This window comes from Cetorhinus maximus, chromosome 15 (genome assembly GCF_964194155.1).
Source record: "Cetorhinus maximus chromosome 15, sCetMax3.hap1.1, whole genome shotgun sequence".
In the NCBI taxonomy this organism is placed as follows: domain Eukaryota; kingdom Metazoa; phylum Chordata; class Chondrichthyes; order Lamniformes; family Cetorhinidae; genus Cetorhinus; species Cetorhinus maximus.
In genome coordinates this window covers 46464052-46484097 of record NC_135893.1, presented here as the reverse complement: position 1 = coordinate 46484097, position 20046 = coordinate 46464052, and the positions used below count along the sequence as shown (strand labels likewise).

The following is a 20046-nucleotide window of genomic DNA, read 5'->3' as shown; positions in this document are numbered from 1 at the left end:
AACACCTCACACTTTTCCGCATTAAATTCCATCTGCCATTTTCCGGCCCATTTTTCCAGTTGGTCCAGATCTCTCTGCAAGCTTTGAAAGCCTTCCTCGCTGTCCACAACGCCTCCAATCTTAGTGTCATCAGCAAACTTGCTGATCCAATTCACCACATTATCATCCAAATCATTGATATAGACAACAAACAAAAATGGTCCCAGTACAGATCCCTGAGGCACACCACTAGTCACAGACCTCCAGTCTGAGAAGCAATCATCCACTACCACTCTCTGTCTTCTCCCACACAGCCAATTTCGAATCCAGTTTACAACCTCTCCATGGATACCAAGTGTCTGAACCTTCTGAACTAACCTCCTATGCGGGACCTTGTCAAAGGCCTTACTAAAGTCCATGTAGACAACATCCACAGCCTTTCCTTCATCTACTTTCTTGGTAACCTCCTGGAAAAGCTCTACAAGGTTCGTTAAACATGATCTACCACGCACAAAGCCATGCTGACTATCTTTAATCAGCCCTTGGCTGTCCAAATAATTATATATCCAATCTCTCAGAACACTTTCCAATAATTTAACTACTACTGACGTCAGGCTCACTGGCCTGTAATTACCTGGTTTACTTTTGGAGCCTTTTTTAAACAACGGAACAACATGAGCTACCCTCCAATCCTCCGGCACCTCACCCGTGGCTAAGGATCTATTGCTCCTATATCTATTTCCTCCATATGTACCAGTGCTTCTAGCTCACTTGTTCTATTCAGTATACTCCTTGCTTTCATACAAGCATAACTCAAGTTAATACCTTTACTCCCTTCTTCTTAATTATTCTTAAGCTACAGCCTGTTCTACTTTCCCCTTTCCATGTAATGCCAGCATAAATCCATTCTACTGCCTTACTGATTCCTTCTGTACATTGGTAACCCACCAGTTCAGGTGAAGTCCTCCACAGTTCCCTCTCCCTCAGAAATGGTCCCAATGTCATCAGAATCCGAAATGCTTCCTCCTGCACTATCAAACTACAAATCGATAGATCCTCTCTGTCCTTACCCAAATTGCCCAGCATGAGGCACAGCAGGTAATTCTAGGATTACACTGAGGCCTAATTTTTCAGCCTTGACCCAAACTCCTCATACACTGCCTCCATAGGGCTTTGATTCCTTTTCCCCTATGTTATTGATTCCTATGTTGTCCGTAACCTTTGGCCTTCTCTGCTCTAGTCACAACCTACAATCTCTTCAACCTGAATTCAGGGTGATCAAAAATCAATTTCTTGATTCATATCACCCTTTATTACATTCTTTCTAATAGGCCTCAACCCTTTACCTAGCTGAAACAGAGAAAAAGATGAAAATTGAACCTGGGTCAGCTGTTTGTTTCTTCTTGGATCGTTGAATAATTTGGTTTTCATTGGTCATTTTCACATCTTGATCTTCCACTTGGTTGCTGCACAAAATAATTGAAAGTAAAACATTAGAGAACTTATTCATTGGTTTCATCGGGTATGCTGCTTTTTCTTGCTCTCTTCTCAAAATCCTAAATTTATATAGTTGCTAACATCACCTTACTGGTACAGAGTCTCAGTCAATCTCTTGACAAAATTCCAGCGATCATTGTGGAAACTCATTTTATTTCCCTTCCTCATTATGGATTGTATAAAGTGAAGTATAAAAACCCCCTGCCTACATAAAAAAAATACAAAAGTATTTTTAACAGGGAGAGTATACTTTTCCTGAGATTGCTCCCAGAGGGCAAAGTGGAGGGCAGCGAAAAGAGTGGTCAACCTAGTCACAGTTGGATGACGGACGTCACAGAATGTTTGCAAACGAGCTACAGTGGATGTGTGAGGGTGGCACAAGACAGACGAGCGTGACATACCAAGACAGCAGATCTCCTGGTAGGAGTAGCTACAAGCAGCAGCAGTATACTTCTAGGAAATTTACATTACCAGGAAATAATGGATGCTCTGGATAAAAGAACTGCCATAAGTGACTCAGATGCAATGTATTACTAGAAAGACTCAAGCCACTGTTAGAATGTTGCTGGTGAATATTATGCAAATTTCTATTTTTGCCTTGAGTTTTTATGACGTGAAATGCACTGCCTGAAAGGGTGATAGAAGCCGATTCCGAAGTGAATTTGATAAATAATTGAAAAGGAAAACATTTGCAGGACTATGGTGAAAGAATAGAAGTTGGACTAATTGGATAATTCTTCAAAAGAGCCAGCACAGACACAATGGGCTGAATGACCTTCTGTGCTGTAACATTCTAGGAGATTTCATCGACCACAGAATGGAATAGAAGTGGAGTGCAGATGTCTTTTGAGGTTTCGCACAGTAGGATAAAAACAGGACAAAATCTAGAGATAATAGTTTAATCGTGTTAAGCAATGGCAAATGGACAAACATCAAATCATAAAAATATATGAAGATGAGAAATATCTTGTCCAAATAGCTCCTCCATTGAAATATTTGTTCCCACCATTAAAGTATCTAAGTGTCCCTTCAATAATTCCAGACATTTTGCCTCCACTAAGCCCAAAATAACATTTTAGATAGTAATGATGCTGGATGAACACATGCTTCCTGACATCAGAATGGAAACTTGCCTTTTTTAATTTGGTCCTGTGTTTCCCTGTCATACTGTTGTGGTTTGATTTATCAGTAATGCTCTGGATTAAACTTTTTTAATACATTTTATTATATATAAACTTTAGAATCTTACACATAGCTAAATGGTTACTTTTAATTCCCTTGTTTTCAAGGCTGATGAATCAGATTTTTTCCAACTTTCTGTTAGTCTGCAGACTTTAGTAATCCTGTATACTATTTCCAGGGCTTCGAAATTTGCTTTACGCCTCACTGGCCATGCAGGATTCTAATGCTAATAACTAGATATGCTAAAAGCTCTGCCACAGTTCTTGCATTTTTTCCAGGTGCTGAGCTGCCTTATCAGACTCTCAACTTGGTCGCTTGAATTAATATAATCTACGAATAAAGTAAAATAATAATGCCCAGCCCCCCACTCAAGGCGAGTTCAGAGGTGGGGGGTGGGTTGAAAGTAATGTCGCAGCCACCCCCCCCAACTGGGTGAGTTTGAAGGTGGGGGAAGGGGATGGGAAATGTGTGAATGGGCAGCAAGGTGTGGGCTGGAGATCCCACTGCCTCCCTCTGATTAAGGCTAGGCTGGGAAGGCTTACGGGCAGTGTTCCTGCCTTGAGGCCAATTTAGACCCTTATGGGCCTCATCTCGCTGGTATTCAACCTGAGGCAGGTGGGGTACTTGTCATGCAGGGAAGCCACCCAACAAACCCTTTTGGGCTTGCCAGCGGGCTACCGGTGTGGGTGGGTGGGGGGGTAAGGGCAGCATCATCCTGACATTCACCTATGTCTAGGGATCCATCACCAATCCCTCCTGAAGGCCCCACTGGAATACTGGCAGTAGTCACTGCACCTGGAGGTGCTGGCAGTACTGCAGAGCTATCGGACTATGATTGGCCAACAGGTCCTGGAGGTGGGATTTCTGCCATGCTGTGGGCTTAATCGGACAGGAAGCCTGATGCTGCCCAGGTATGTACCTGGTTGGAACTAAATTGCATCAGGCTTCCCTGAGAAAGGCAATGTGTCCCTCCCACTGGTTTTCCAAGCCCCCTCACCCACATTAAATCCTGGCCTGCATATAATAAATTGACAGACTCAAATACAGATTCAAACACGTACATTTAAGCTGAGTACATTCTTTGTTCCTAGTTAAGACAAATTCTTTTGGGAACTGACAGTATTTGCCAGTGACTTTTGACATCATCAACTTGATGGGAAACTGTAAAGCAAGTTTTAGATGAAGGCAACATGTACTTCATGGAAAGATCACTTTATATCAATTCAAACTAGAACACTGAATTTTAATGAATGGAAAACAAAAGAAATGTTAAGTAAAGAAAAGTGAAGGGGAGATGGTGGTATAGTAGTAATGTACTCCAGAGGCTCAGGCTAATGCCTTGGGGATATAGGTTCAAATCCCATCATGGCAGCTGGTGCAATTTAAGTTAATTTCATAAAAAAAATTCAATTAATTAAAAAAAATGGACTTGAAAGCTCGTCCCAGCAATGGTGATCATGAAACTATCATCGATTGTTGTAAAAACCATCTGGTTCATTACTGTCCTTTGGGGAAGGAAATCTGCCATTATCTGATCTGGCGTACAGGTAACTCCAGGCCCACAGCAATGTGGTTGACCCTTAACTTCCCTCTGAAATGGTTGGGTAAGCCACACAGTTCAAGGGCAATTAGAGATGGGCAACAAATGTTGACCTTGCCAATGATGTATGGACATCTTATGAACGAATATTAAAAAAACATGGGATGTCCAAAACATTCATTTTCACAAACTGCTGATTAGAGAGCAAACTAGCTATGGTGGAGGACACTAATAGCACTGAAACACTGTGGCATAGAGTAATCGGTTTATTGAATACTTTATAATTTTTTCTGGTTTGTGTCTAAAGATCAGAGAAGAAAAGACGAATTTTAAGAAGCTTGCACTGACAACCAAGAATAGTTCACAAAAACCCATGAAAATGGTTCCCGCCTAAGGGTTGATTTAATGGCAGCTATTATAAAACTGACTCATCAGCAATGGCCAGTGTACGCTATCAGAGTTCTTACAAAGAATTATTCACTTTTTTCTCTAGTACCAATCAATCCTCAATGCATGATAGCACAGCATTTCCAAGGCCCATCCTCAAGACTCTATTGCCACAAAGCTGATCACAACTTTCCTTCCCATATGCTGGCTGATTTTGCAAATGGTTCCCTCTCATTAGCTACTATTCCATATCTTATAAAACAGCTGTCCATTACCCACTTCTCAAAAACTCACCTTTGACCCTTCTGTTGCTGCAAACTACCATCTTTATCCCCAATCTCCCTTTTCTGTCCAAAGTTCTTGAATGTGTTGTTGCCTCCAAAATCTATTCCCAAATTTCCAATATGAACCTCACCAATCAAGTACTTTCCCTGTCATAGCATGAAAACCAAAGATACAAATGACATCCTCAATGACTATGACCATGGTGCATAATCCCCCCTTGTCATCTCTGCAGCCATTGACATGACAACCACACAATTTTCTACCAACACCTCTCCTTCAATGTCCAGCTAAGAGGGACTACTCTCACTTGGTTCCACAAATACAAGACTGAGAAACATAATTTAGGAACAGTAAATAACATATTTGATTCAATATACCTTATAACAGTATTTCTCTCTCTGTGTGCAATCTTCTCATCATTGGTGAAAAGGATAGTATGATATGGGATAACAGGCTCACAAGTTGGAAGGATACCACGGGCCACTTGACTCACAATATCTAGGATTCCATTGTAGACTAATAAATCATCAACAAGTAGCTGCGAAATGATAGAAAAATGCTGATAAATATGGAGTAATCATATAGACAAAACCAAACACTGAACTAATTGCACTTCTTGTACTGATTGATCACAGTCAACAGTGCTGACATAGGCTAAAAAATATCATGTTAGCTTACATGTATATGGATTAAATTTGTAAGTGACAATTGTGATAAGGGTGTTCATTAATTGATTCCTGAGTCTGATCATTCAAAATTTTTTTTTGCTATTTTAAAAATTATGAATGCAGACCAAAATTCTTAATCTAGGTTTTCCAATTGTAGCATCAACAATAAAGCACTTAAGATCTTTTCTTAGCAAATGGTTGCTGTGAAAGTGGCCGACTGCAATTGGGATCCCTGAGTTTTATGCTCATGATGAGCGTGCATGCAATAAAAACAAGTTTGATGTGGCTACTAAGGAGCATACAATTAACCAGTTTAATTGCACCAAGTTACTTAAAAAAATAACGTACCCCAAATTCTTTTACTCCTCTTTGAGGGGTTTTTGAATAATTCCAGAGTTTAATCATTGATACAGCAATGGGTTGATCAAAAATTACATAGACCCGATTCACCTGCAACAGAAGCAGCAACTCAATATACATTTTAGATTCAACAACTCACACAGCTTTTGTAAAAATATATGATCAGTGTGATCTATTTTTATTGCAATGATAAGGCAAATTCTTTATAGCTTACACATATGGTTAAGTAGCATTTTCCTTCGTCTTCTATCCTCGGTTGTCTAGCTCCACAGAACAGCCCTGCTTGGTTTCACTCCCAATTATCCAAGTTTAGTAATCACATATTCAACAATGGGCTTTGCTTTTAATCCTTGCACAAAATCACCCAAGAATCTATCCTTTTCAAGAGCACCAGTTATCAGAAAATTGATTTTCTGGAGCTGAGGATCTTTGCACTCAAGGAGCAACTGGCCACACTATACAGCAAAAGAGTGGATGAGGGTTTTCTGGCACACCCTTTCCAAAGATACGGTCACCCAAGTATTAGTGCTAGACATTACAGGGCACAGTGGTAATGTAATGTAAAGTTGATAACCATCTACAGGAGCAACAGAAGGACATTGGACTATCAGGTGATGGAAATAACAAAATTATGCTGTCACAGACAGAATATATGTGCTCTCTTACTGCCCATAATCAGCATGTATCGTATGGAAAGAGATGTGTCTTTTCTTACCCATGGAGTATACATTCCAATTAAATAATTCAGCAGTAAGCTTTTGAGAGTTTTAAATAAAAAAAGGTTATTTATTCTCACACACTTACCCCGAATTAACGCAATGTCACACACTTTGTCTCATGTGCACACATACACAAAGATTGAAAACAAAAAGGCTAACAGAATGGTGGTCTTCATATATAGAGGAATAGAATACAAGGGAGTACATCAATAAAATCTCTGGAGGCCACAACTAGAGTACTGGGAGCAGTTCTGGGAACCACAGTTTAGGATATATTGAACTGGGAGGGACTGCAGCTCATTTACCAGAATAATACCTGGACTCCAAGGGTTAATTTATGAGGAAAGGTTATAGAAACTAGGGTTGTAACCACTGGAATTTAGATGGTTGAGGGGTGGTTTCAAGATATTGAGGGGAACAGATGGGGTAGATAGAAACTATTTCCACCGGTTGGGAAGCATAGGAATAGGGCATATAGTCTAAAAGATAGTGTCAGAGTGCTCAATAAAATTAGGTAACATTTTGATACACAAAAGATGGGATAAGATTGGCACTCTCTTCCACAAACAGTAACTGATGCTAGGTTAATTGTTAATTTTCAATCTGAAATTGATAGGTTTTTGTTAACCAGAAGGTATTGAGGGATGTAGGCCTATGGCAGGTATATGGAATTAGGTCCCAGATCAGCCATATCATCACTGAATGGCTGAACAAGCTTGGGGGGCTAAATAGCTTACACTAGTTCCTATGAAATATATATTTTAGAATGCACCCAAAATTGCTAGTCCAACAGCTTCTAGTAAATAAAAGGTGGCAAACAACTATTGAGGGCTGATCCTATCAAGTTGTTTAAAATTATAAAAAGATTTGTTAGGATAGATATAAAGAAACTATTTCTTCTGGTGTGCAAATCAATAAGGAAGCAACATATTCTTAAATTTAGAGCTGGGCAATTTAAGTGTAGGCATCGCTGGCTAGGACAACATTTATTGCCCATCCCTAATTGCCCTTGAGGAGGTGATGATGTGCTGCCATCTTGAGCCATTGTAGTCAATGTGTTGTAGGAATACCCACAGTGCTGTCAGGAAGGGAGTTCCAGGATTTTGACAATAACTCACCTACTGCCTCCCCGAAGCCTGTCCACCATCTACAGTGAAGGAATCACAATATAGTTCCAAGCCAGGGTGGTGTGTGGCTTGTAGGGGAACTTTCAGGATTGTGGTGTTCCCATGCATCTGCTGTCCTTGTCCTTCTAGGTGGTAGGGGTCAGGGGTTTGGAAGGTGCTGTCCGAGGAGCTGTGATGAGTTGTTGCAATACACCTTGTAGATGGTTCACACTGCTGCCACTGTGCATCAGTGGTGGAGGGAGTGAAAGCTTAAGGTGGAGGATGGGATGCTAATCAAGTGGGCTGCTTTATCCTGGATGATATTGAGTTTCTTGAGTGCCGTTGGAGCTGCATTCAGCTAGACAAGTGGAGAGTATTTCATCATGCATCTGACTTGTGCCTTTTAGATGATGATGGACAGGCTTTGGGGAGTCAGGAGATGGGTTATTCGCCATCGAATTTCCAGTCCCTGACCCGCTCTTGTAGCTGCTGCATTTATATGGCTGGTCCAGTTCAGTTTCTAATCAATGGTAATCCCCAGAATGTTGATGGTGGGGCATTCAGAAATGCTAATGCCGTTAAATGTCATGGGGCGATGGTTAGATTCTCTTTTGTTGGAGATGGTTATTATGTGGTGAGAATGTTACTTACCACTTATCAGTCCAAGCCCAAATATTCTCCAGGTCTTGCTGCATATAGACATGGACTGCTTCAAAATTTGAGAAGTCGCGAATGGTGCTGAACATTGTGCAAACATCACCGAACATCCCCACTTCTGATCTTATGATGGTGGGAAGTTCAGCTGAAGATGGCTGGGCCGAGGACACCACCCTGGGGAACTCCTGCAATGGTGTGCTGTGACTAAGATGATTGACTTCCAACAATCACAACCATCTTCTTTTATGCAAGGTATGACTCCACCCAGTGGAGAGTCTTCCACCTGATTCCTACTGACCAGTTTTGCTAGGGCTCTCCTTGATGCCACACTTGGTCAAATGCGGCCTTGACGTCAAGGGCAGTCACTCTCGAGTTCAGCTCTTTTGTCCATGTTTGGATCAATGCAGTAATGAGGTCATGAGCACAGTGGCCTTGGCAGAACCCAAATTGAGCATAGTGAGGTTATTGTTAAGCAAGTGCCACTTGATAGCACTGTCAACAATACCTTCCAACACTCTGAAGAAGATAAGAGAGTAGACTGATGGGGAGATAAATGGTCGGATTGGATTTGTCTTACTTTTTGTGGACAAGGAATAACTGGGCAATTTTCCATGTTGCCAGGTAGATGCCAGTGTTGCACCTGTACTATAACAGTTTGGCTCAGGGCATGGCTAGTTCTGGAGCACAAGTCTTCAGTACTATTGTCACAATGTTGTCAGGGCCCGTAGCGCTTTGCAGTATCCAGTATCTTCAGCCAAAATCCCAAAGATATTCTATAGGTATATCAATGGGAAGAGGATAACCAGGGAAAGAGTAGGGCCCATTAGGGACCAAGGGGGCTATCTATGGGTGGAGCCAGAGGACATCGCTAGAGTGTTGAATGAATACTTCATGTCCGTCTTCACCCAAGAGAATGAGGATGAAGGTATCGAACTCAGGGAGAGAGACTGCGAGGTTCTTAAGCAAATTGATATAGGGAGTGACAAGGTATTGGCAGGCTTAAAAGTGGACAAATCTCCAGGTCCACATGATTTGTGTCCCAGACTCCCGAGGGAGGCAAGGGAGGAGATCGCAGGGGCTCTGACCCAAATTTTTAATTCCTTTCTGGGCACGGGGGAGGTGCCAGAGGACTGGAGAACAGCTAATGTGGTTCTGCTATTTGAGACGGGTTGTAGAGATAAGCCAGGGAACTACAGGCCAGTGAGTCTCACGTCAGTGGTAGGGAAACTATTCCAGAAAATGCTGAAGGAGAGTATCTATCTCCACTTGGAGAGGCAAGGTTTGATCAGGGATAGTCAGCATGGCTTTGTCAGAGGGAGGTCATGCCTAACAAATTTGATTGAATTTTTTGAGGAGGTGACCAGGTGTGTAGATGAGGGTAGTGCAGTTGATGTAGTTTATATGGATTTCAGCAAAGTCTTTGACAAGGTCCCACATGGGAGACTTATAAAGAAGGCAAAGGCACATGGGATACAGGGTAATTTGATAAGGTGGATTCAAAATTGACTTAGTTGTAGGAGGCAGAGGGTGATGACAGAAGGATGCTTTAGTGACTGGAAGCCAGCGTCCAGTGGCGTACCACAGGGATCTGTGCTCGGTCCCCTATTATTTGTCATTTATATAAATGACATAGATGACCATGTGGGGGGTAGGATTAGTAAGTTTGCGGATGACACAAAGATTGGCCGGGTGGTTTACAATGAGGTCGAGTGTCTTGGGCTACAGGAAGATATAGACGGGATGGTTAAATGGGCAGATAAGTGGCAGATGGAATTTAACCCTGAGAAGTGTGAGGTGATACACTTTGGAAGCAGTAATTTGACAAGGAAGTATTCAATGAACGGCATGGCACTAGGGAGTTCTGAGGAACAAAGGGACCTTGGCTTGTGTGTCCATAGATCTCTGAAGGCAGAGGGGTATGTTAGTGGGGTGGTGAAAAAGGCATATGGGACACTTATCTTTATCAATCGAGGCATAGGTTACAAAAGTAGGGAGGTCATGTTGGAATTGTATAGAACCTTGGTGAGGCCACAGCTGGAGTACTGTGTGCAGTTCTGGTCGCCACATTATAGGAAGGATGTGATTGCACTGGAGGGGGTGCAGAGGAGATTCACCAGGATGTTGCCTGGGATGAAACATTTAAGTTATGAAGAGAGGTTCGATAGACTTGGGTTGTTTTCGTTGGAGCAGAGAAGACTGAGGGGCGACCTGATCGAGGTGTACAAGATTATGATGGGCATGGACAGTGTGGATAGGGAGCAGCTGTTCCCCTTAGTTGAAGGGTCAGTTACAAGGGGGCATAAATTCAAGGTGAGGGGCAGGAGGTTTAGGGTGGATTTGAGGAAAAACTTATTTACCCAGAGGGTGGTGACGGTATGGAATGCACTGCCTGGGAGGGTGGTGGAGGCGGGTTGCCTCACATCCTTTAAAAAAAGAACCTGGATGAGCACTTGGCATGTCATATCATTCAAGGCTATGGGCCAAGTGCTGGTAAATGGGATTAGGTAGGTAGGTCAGGTGTTTCTCACGTGTCGGTGCAGACTCGATGGGCCGTAGAGCCTTTTCCGCACTGAGATTCTGTGATTTCTTGATATCTGGTGGAGTGACTGAATTGGTTGAAGACTGGCATCTGATGAGGAAGCCGAGATGGTTCATTCATTTGATACATCTGGCTGAAGATGGTTGCAAATGCTTCAGCCTTGCCTTTTGCACTAATGTGCTGGGCACATCATTGAGGATGGGATGTTTATGGAGCTTCTTCCTTCGGTTCGTTATTTAATTGTCCACCACCATTCATGACTGGATGTGACAGGGCTGCAGATCTCAGATCTGATCCGTTGGTTGTGGGAATGCCTGGTTCTGTCTATTGTATGCTGTTTCCACTGTTTGGTATGGAAGTAGTCCTGTGTTGTAGCTTCACCAGGTTGACACCTCACTTTTAGTTATGCCTGGTGCTGCTCCTGGTATGCCCTCCCGCACTGTTTATCGAAGCAGGGGATTTCCCCTGGCTTGATGGTGATGGTAGGGTGGGGGATGAGGTTACAGATTGTGGTTGAATACAATTCAGTTGCTGCTGATGGCTCACAGAACCTCACGGATACTCCATTTTGAGTTGCTAGATCTGTTCTGAATCTATCCCATTCAGCACAGTGATAAAGTAAAACACACAATGGTGTCCTCATTGTAAAGATGGGACTGCTGCAAACCCAGTCTAGCACCTCTGTCCTTAGGGACTTGGCCAGCTCGGTACCAAGCAATTCTTGGTGATGGACATTGAAGTACCCCACCCATAGTACATTCTGTGTCCTTACCACCCTCATTGCCTCTTCCAATTGGTTTTCAAAATGCAGTAGTACTAATTCATCAGATGGGAGTGGCGGGGGGGTTGGAGGTGCAGATGGTAATCAGCAGAATGTTTACATGCTCATCTTTCACCTGACACCTTGAGATTTCACGGGGTGTCGAGTCAATGTTGAGGACTCCCAGGGCAACTCCTTCCCGACTGTATACCACTGTGCCACCACCTCTGGTGGATCTGTCCTCATGATGGGACAGGACATACCTAGTGATGATGATAGTTGTGTCTGAGGCATTGGGCAGAATTTTGCTGTCGGCGAGCAGGGGGCGGGGCCCGCTTGCTGACGTGTAAAATGACGCGGGATGACGTCAAGCGGAACTCCCGTCACCCCGCCCCATTTAAATTTTCAGGGAGGCAGGGGCACAGCAAAATCAGCTGTGCGCCCGCCAACCTGTCAATGGCCAATTGAGGCCATTGACAGGATCATTTGAACAATTAAAGGACCTGCCCGTCCAACCTTAAGGTTGACGGGCAGGCCAGGATTCCTGGCGGCAAATAGAAAAAACATGAAACCTCCTCCACCGGCGGGATGAGGTTTCATGCAGGGTTTTAAAAAGTTTAATAAAGTTAGTGTAAATTATGAACATGTCCCATCTCATGTGACACTGTCACATGAGGGGGACATGTTAGGGAATTTTTTTCTATTTTTAATCTCCCTGAGGCTGCACTTTGCCTCAGGGAGATGTGCGCTCTTTTGTGCGCATGCGCGAGAGCGCACTCTCGCTTTTGGGGAATCCACCCCGTGCCCTCGCAGGGAGCGCATAGTGCTTCCCGCTGAACATCACACTGAGCGGGCCTTAATTGGCCTGCCCACATAAAATGGTAGTGCGTCCCGCTTCTCCGGCGGGGATCGGCTCCCCACCTGCCGGAGATTGGGTCGGACCAGCCCGCCCGACAGGCAGAAAATTCTGCCCATTATCTGTAGAGTATGATTCAGTGAATAGGACTACGTCTGGCTGTTGCTTGGCTAGGCTGTGAGACAGCTCTCCTAATTTTGGCACTGGCCCCCAGATGTTAGTATGGAGGACTTTGCAGGGTTGACAGGGCTGGGTATGCTGTTGTTGTTTCCAGTGCCTAGGTCAGTGCTGGCTGGTCCTTCTGGTTTAATTCCTTACTTCCTCTGTATTAAATTCTATTTGCAACTTGTGTGGCGATTTGGCTACGTCTATGTCATGTTGCATTCGATTTGTATCATCCTCACTTTTTGCCACTCCTTCAAGTTTGGTACCATCGACAAATTTTGAAATTCTGCTCTGTATTCCGATATCCGAGTCATTTATATATAGCAAAAAAAAGCAGTGGTGTAAGCACTGACCCTTGGGCAATACCACTGTCTCCCACCTTCCAGTCTGAAAAATAACCATTCACCACAACTCACTATTTTCTGTCCTCAAGCCAATTTTTTTTTATCCAATTGGACAGTGAGCTTTCTATTCCAAAACTCAATTTTGTTAACCCTATGTGGTACTTGGTCAAACGCTTTCTTAAAATCCATACAGACAACATCCACTGCATTCCCTTCATCTAACTCTTCTGTTACTTCATCAAAAAATTCAATTAGATTAGTCAAATATGTTCTGCCTTTTAAAAATGCATGTTGGCTTTCCTTAATTAACTCAAACCTCTTCACATGCATGTTGATTTTTTCCATTCTTATTTCTAAACCCTTACCCACTATTGATGTTAAACTGACTGGCCCTGTGGTTGTTCAAACTGTCTTTACATCCTTTCTTGAATAAGCGTGTCACATTTGCCAATCTCCAATCCACTGACATCGCCCCCATATATAGGGAAAATTGAAAGGTTAAGGCAAGCAGTTCCACTATCTCCACCCCTACTTCCTTTAGCAACGTGGGATGCAAGCCATCCAGACTAGGTAACTTATCTACCCTAAGCATAGCCAGCCTTTCCAGTGCCACCTCTTTCTCAATTTTCAAACTACCCATTCCTTCTACTATCTCCGCTTCTACTGATATTTTGTCAGATTCCTCTTCCTTAGTAAACACTAATACAAAAGTTCTCATTAAGTATTTTAGCCTTGTCCTGCACCTCTAAGCACATATCACCTTTTTTTGTCTCTAATAGGTCCCACTCTACCTCTTACTACCAGCTTTCTTACTTGGGGGTAGGTGGTTTTTGGGTTCCCTTTTAAGTTCACCTCATCTCTCAACCTATTGTATTTGACCTGGTTCTGACTTCAAGAATTGCCTGACATGCATCATACACCTCCATAACACTATTTGCCTCTAACTCAGGCCCCTTCTTCTGTTAAAACTTCAATCCACACTTCCTTCTCAGACACCCTTACACCATCTATAAATTCCAACATGTCCAAAACACAGCTGTCTGTATCCTTTCACTCACTGACCTACATTGGCTATCTTTCCCCAAACACATTAAATTTAAAATCTCTGGCCTTCTCTTCAAATCCCTTCATGACCTTGTCCTACATCATCCCTGCAAACTCTCCCAGCCATCTACACCTTCTAAATCCTTTGTCCTCCATCAATCCAATCCATCAATGTGAGAGAGTCTTCAGCAGGTTCAGCCCTATACTCTTCAATGCCACACAGTTAATAATTAGCACATGGCCATTTACACTCTATGACTAATGCAATTCTTCAATTACATATTGATCAACCACTTGCAAGGGATTCTTTGCTAAAATACAGCTGCAATCAATTTACAAAAGCATCCTTAGCTATTGTTTTATTCTTTCACACGATGCTAGGCCAGCATTTATTTCCCATCCCTAATTGCACTTGAGAAGGTGGTCATGAGCCGCCTTCTTGAACCGCTGCAGTCCCTGTGGTGTAGGTACACCCACAGTGTTGTTAGGAAGGGAGTCCCAGGATTTTGATCCAGTGACAGTGAAGGAACAGCGATATACGCCAAGTCAGGATAGTGTGTGGCTTGGAGGGGAACTTCCAGGTGTAGTGTTCCCATGTGTCTGTGCCCTTGTCCTTCAAGGTGGTAGAAGGGTTTGGAAGATGCAGTCTAAGGATTGCAAAGTGTATCTACACTGTGCCTTAACAGGTCAGAAATCTATTTAGAACTGACCATTGATCTACAGGATTTACAATAAATAGAAAATTGCAAATTCATTCCTCCCAATAGCAAAAAATCAGGATGCACCGAAACTGCTCATTCATCAATTCCAGGCACCCACCCTTCTCCATACTTTCTTGAAGACGCTACAGATTTTGCATCTTTGAGGAATAGTTCTATTTCAGTAGTTCATGACTGTGGGAGCTTGAGAGTTACTGTACAGTACAGTCCATTCATCCGTACTCTCATTTCTCCCCACCAAAGTTTGTTTGTTGAGGTTTCACTGTATTTCCAAATCACCTTATCAAGATAATTATCTAGGAGTTATATCAACCCCGTTCAACTTTCATTCTCTCACTTGGTAAAAACAATTGTATGCTCAGGAAAAAAAAAGCACAGGAGACTGTATTAGAGGTGTAATTTACAAACTCTTCCTCCTGAGATATTGGGAATTTATGCACATCCTCTCCTAATTTTCAGTTCATTAAAAATTAAATGCTGAAAATTGTGGAAGCACAGATCTAAATTCCCAATCTGTGTTTCCAGGGAGTTAGTCTCCAGGATAGGGTGTAAACTTACAAAATGATCTCCTCAAAAACATTATAATTAATAAATGAATTTCTTGCTTTTTTCAACAGAAAACTCAGGTGTACAGCTGTCTCAAATCATGGCAGTTACCTATAAAACCTGATTTTTAATTTGTAAGCAGGAAGAAAAGATCATCTCTTACAGTATAATTTGTGTGCCTCAATAAGATTATTAGGAAAATACTTTGTGATATAGATAAGCTATAAACATAGTCATAGGTAACGTAGCGCTTTGTGTACAATAAGCCTGCTATCAGTTAGGCTTGCCAAAAAGTTTGAAAACCTGATGGTACAAGGGCATGTCAAATTGCTGGAAGTGTGGGCTGAACGTCACAGTGAAAGGGAAACTGGGTAACTGGGACATGAATGAACATGTCAGGTAACTCTGTATCTCCTTAGCCAATCAGATTGAAGGATTGTGACATTACCAATATGAGAACAATATAACAACTAAGAAGATAGTGTACATTAGGAGTTTAAATTAAAGAATGCAATGTCAAATCAGTTACAGAAAGAGAAATGAAGAGAGGGAGAGATCGACTTGGTTGACAGAGAGATAAGAAAAAAAAAGGAAAGTATTTTTTAAAGCTATGTTAATAAAATCTCCAACAATTAAAACCTGAAGGAATGAGACTTGTAACAGTTAATTTTCAGTGCCAGAGAGGTTGACTGGTAATAATTAACCCATGCCATATATTAAATGGGTAATTCATCTTGAAATTATTTAACTTTGTGTTGAGTTTAGTTCATGCTGGCTGTGTAAATCCATCAACTTCACGCTTTATTTCTATGTGAGCTAGACAACAAGATGCCTGCCATTTCTCAGAGCTAACGGCATAGCAGAACATCTGAGGCAGCAACGTTTTCATTTTCATGTTTAACCTCCCATCTGCCCTTAAATGAAGTTGCAATGGCATTTGCACACGAATTTCAAAATCATTCCCATTATTATTTTGACAGCAAATGATAGGCCATTATACCAAAGACCATTAAACAGCAGCAAGTTTTACAAAGGCACATAATTGGATTTTATTATCTTCAAAATAGAATAGACATTGGAGAGAAAATTTGTTTCTTACCAAACCAGGAAGTATAGGGGCTAACCACATGTGTCTGCCATCATTTGTGTCATTTATTCCATCAATTAATTTGTCTGGGGTTCGAACATCTCCTGAAACACTATCTAAAACATTCACACTGTCTGGAAAAGCAGAAATGTCTGATAATGGCGAGTTAAGGACTTTTTGAGCAACAAACTTATTTGACCAGGACGCAGTAATAATTCAGAACTAACTAATTATTATATATCACTAGGCGACAGTCGGTATAGATTATTCAGCTGCATTTAATTAGCAGCAAGATATCAAGTACTGAAACTATAATACTTCACTAATCATAATTTAGAACATCTAATTAAAATGTCTTATGTAAATTAATTTTTCAGCTAACTCCAAACTACTTAAACCATGAATGATAAATTCCACAGTATGATAAAAAACCTATTAATCTACAGTTCATCATTTGTGGGTACATAATATACTCTACCTTCCATTCCCCAATATATATCCTGCTTTTATACGCCCAACATACACCCTGCCTTGATATGCCCGATGTACACCCTGCCTTTACATAGGGTATGATTTCAATATATAAATATACAAGTCAGTAAGCCATTCCCTTTAATTAAGAGCCCAAGATTTCTGATGGATATTAATAGAATTTAGGTCAGGGATTAAAATCAGTGATCAGTGGGCCTACAGTGCACGACTAAGTGTACAGCCAAGTGTAGTCTGAGCAAAACACATCAGGGTCATAATCTGAAGAAGAGTCATATGAACTCGAAACATTAACTTTGTGTTTCTCTCTCCACAGAAGCTGTCAGAGTTTTTCCAGCATTTTCTGTTTTTGTTTCAGATTTCCAGCATCCGCAGTATTTTGCTTTTATCAGGGTCATAATGTTGATTTGTAAGCGACTTAAAAACTTAAGAAAATATGCAAAAAGTGCTACAATGAACCAGCAAAATAAGATGTACAAGTCCAGAATTTGAAGGCTCCCATTTGCTACTTTATAATTCTCTGGGATTTGGCTCGAGTTCACTGACTGAGAAACATTCAAAAGAGGACTCACAATTGTCAATCCAATTCATTCCGAACTCTGGAATGGAAGGTGTCAGAGACAGGAACCTCATCTACCTCGAGTTTTAACAACCTTCCTGATATATCCTCTCGTGATTTACAATTTTCAGTTATAGGAACAGGAGGAGGCCATTTCACCGCTTGAGCCTGCCCCATCATTTAATGAGATCATGGCTGATCTGCAGCCTAACTCCATATATCAAGCTATGCCCATATCCGATAATACCTTCGAGTAACAAATACCTATCAATCTCAGATTTAAAATTTACAATTGATTTAGCAGTAATTGACGTTTGTGGAAGAGGGTTTCAAACTTCTACCAAGAGGATAGAAGTAGGGAGGCAGAGTGTTTCAGCGAGGGAATCCCACAGTTAGTCTTAGGTGATTGAAAGCATGGCTTTCATGTGGGGGGTGAAGAGAGAGGGGATATATAAGGCTAGAGTCAGAGGAACGAAGAGTATGGGGGAGGTGGCAGGGTTATAGGGAGAGTGGAGGTTATTGGGATATGGAAAGGTTATATCGAGATTCAACCCTGAGCATTTGTTCAGAAAATCATGCAGTTCCTCTCACTTTGTTAATTCAGCAATATATGTACTAAAAGAAAGAGAGCCATAGTCTAAAAATTCAACTTTGGCTCAGATCAAACAAAATTCAGAAAGCTATTAATTTCAGTTTATCATGTGGCAAAAAGATACTATTCTCTGTCAGAAGAATTTTTTCACCACTGTCTCCATAGAATTCCAGTCCATTAAGACCGATGTAGTAAGGATCTCCCCAGCTTGTCAGCAACTGTAGCTGGAAAATAACTGGCAGAAGCTAGATCAAGGAAATTAACACAGTACAAAACGAGAAAATATTTCAGAGGCTAATCTTTTACTAGTATTAACATATATTAATGTTCAAATGCTAACATAATCTTCAGAAATAGACTCTTTCATTTAAAACAATAAACATTCATGAACTATAATGTATATAAACATACAGCAAATATTTTTGTTGACCTTTATAAAGATTTTAGCACATGAATGCTTAATATATTTACTTAAAACTTTTCTGTCTCCTATCTTGACTGACATACTCAACCACTTGCTTTAAAGAAGCTTATGCTGGTGTTAAAATAGCAATCACTGGAAAGTCATGCAAATGTATTATTTACACATATGTTAATATTGCTAAGGAATTTCCAACCTTACGTAACTTAACCAAGACATGCTAAGAAAGGAAAAAAATCTTGCTTAACTACAATAGGCTGCTAGTATTAACTAAAGTTCTTATCTTTAAATAGCTTTTGTTAGAACTGGAATACTCTTGCACTAGTCGTAGTATTGGGCTCGCATCGCCCAGGGCCAATCCATTTTACTTGCATTGATTTGCATACTTAATTGAATTTACACATTTTACAACAGCATTGTATATGTTTCAAGATAAACAGTTTATTGGCTCAGTGTAACATGACATTTACAACAGACAAACAACTCTTTCTGTTGAAGAGTCATATGGACTCGAAACGTGTTCCTCTCCGCAGATGCTGTCAGACTGCTGAGTTTTTCCAGGTGTTTTTGTTTCTCTTTTTTTTTTGAACTACTGTTTACATGAAATGTGGCATTAGTGACTTAAAGAAATTAAGCTATCTAACCTAAAATGAAAACTCGCTTCTGCTCATTTAATCACGAGAGAAAGGTCAGATCTGTTGCACGCCATAGCCTGGTGGATGCAACCGATAAAATGCATCCAGAATGTGCAGGGCACTGCGCCTGATGTACTGAAATGGAGTTATGTCCACGATTCAGCTCAAACCTATTAGCATATGCTCAAAGGTAAAATCTTCTTGAATCAGCACAATCAAGCAGTGCTGTCGATCACAATTGATTACTAACTGGCACATGGCCAATGGGGCCTCCAGATGACTGCATTCAAACTAATTTAAACTGAAAATTTGTTCAAATAATTGCTGCAGCTGCATAATTACATCAATCAGTTGTTTCAATTGATTGGTCACTGGTCTTATGTACCAACTGATGAACTGACTGAATTTGAACTAATTAAACTGAAACTCTTTCGAGTTATCAACAGTCACAGATTGCAACTCTTTCGAGTACAATCACAGTTCTTGGTTTCCGGGAGTGGGACATGAACCCACAACCCTCTGATTCAAAGGCGAGGGTGCTATGAACTGAGCCACAGCTGACACCTCTAATTAAACTGAAACTCTTTCGAGTTATCAACAGTCACAAATTGCAACTCTTTCGAGTACAATCACAGTTCTTGGTTTCCGGGAGTGGGACATGAACCCACAACCCTCTGATTCATAGGCGAGGGTGCTATGAACTGAGCCACAGCTGACACCTCTAATTAAACTGAATGTGAAGTAACCTAAAGTAATTGTAGATTAATATGAGAAACAGATCCAAGTGAGGTTTCACTGAATTCTAGTCACTGCAGGTACAGATAATTAAAGATGGGTTGTGATTATAGATGCCTATGCGCCCAGATATCTGGGCAGTTCTGGTTGCAGGGACTATTCAGGCAAAGGTACA

At 41.4% G+C, this 20046-nt stretch overlaps 1 protein-coding gene across 10 annotated transcripts in view; it reads right to left on the bottom strand.

Moving 5' to 3' along the window:
- katnip (katanin interacting protein) overlaps nt 1-20046 on the bottom strand; it is a 133809-nt gene that overhangs the window by 7557 nt on the left and 106206 nt on the right. For 9 of the 10 annotated variants that reach the window (XR_013578923.1, XM_078558337.1, XM_078558334.1 and 6 more), the window contains 5 exons: nt 18205-18315; nt 16453-16592; nt 5887-5988; nt 5248-5408; nt 1360-1445 (listed from right to left, as the gene is read on the bottom strand). Coding sequence is in view for 9 of the 10 variants with exons in the window: in XM_078558337.1 (XP_078414463.1) it covers nt 1360-1445; nt 5248-5408; nt 5887-5988; nt 16453-16592; nt 18205-18315 (600 nt within the window). In the remaining variant the exon portion in view is untranslated. The remainder of the gene's footprint in view (nt 1-1359; nt 1446-5247; nt 5409-5886; nt 5989-16452; nt 16593-18204; nt 18316-20046) is intronic. The other variant, XM_078558338.1, reaches the window with a different exon arrangement.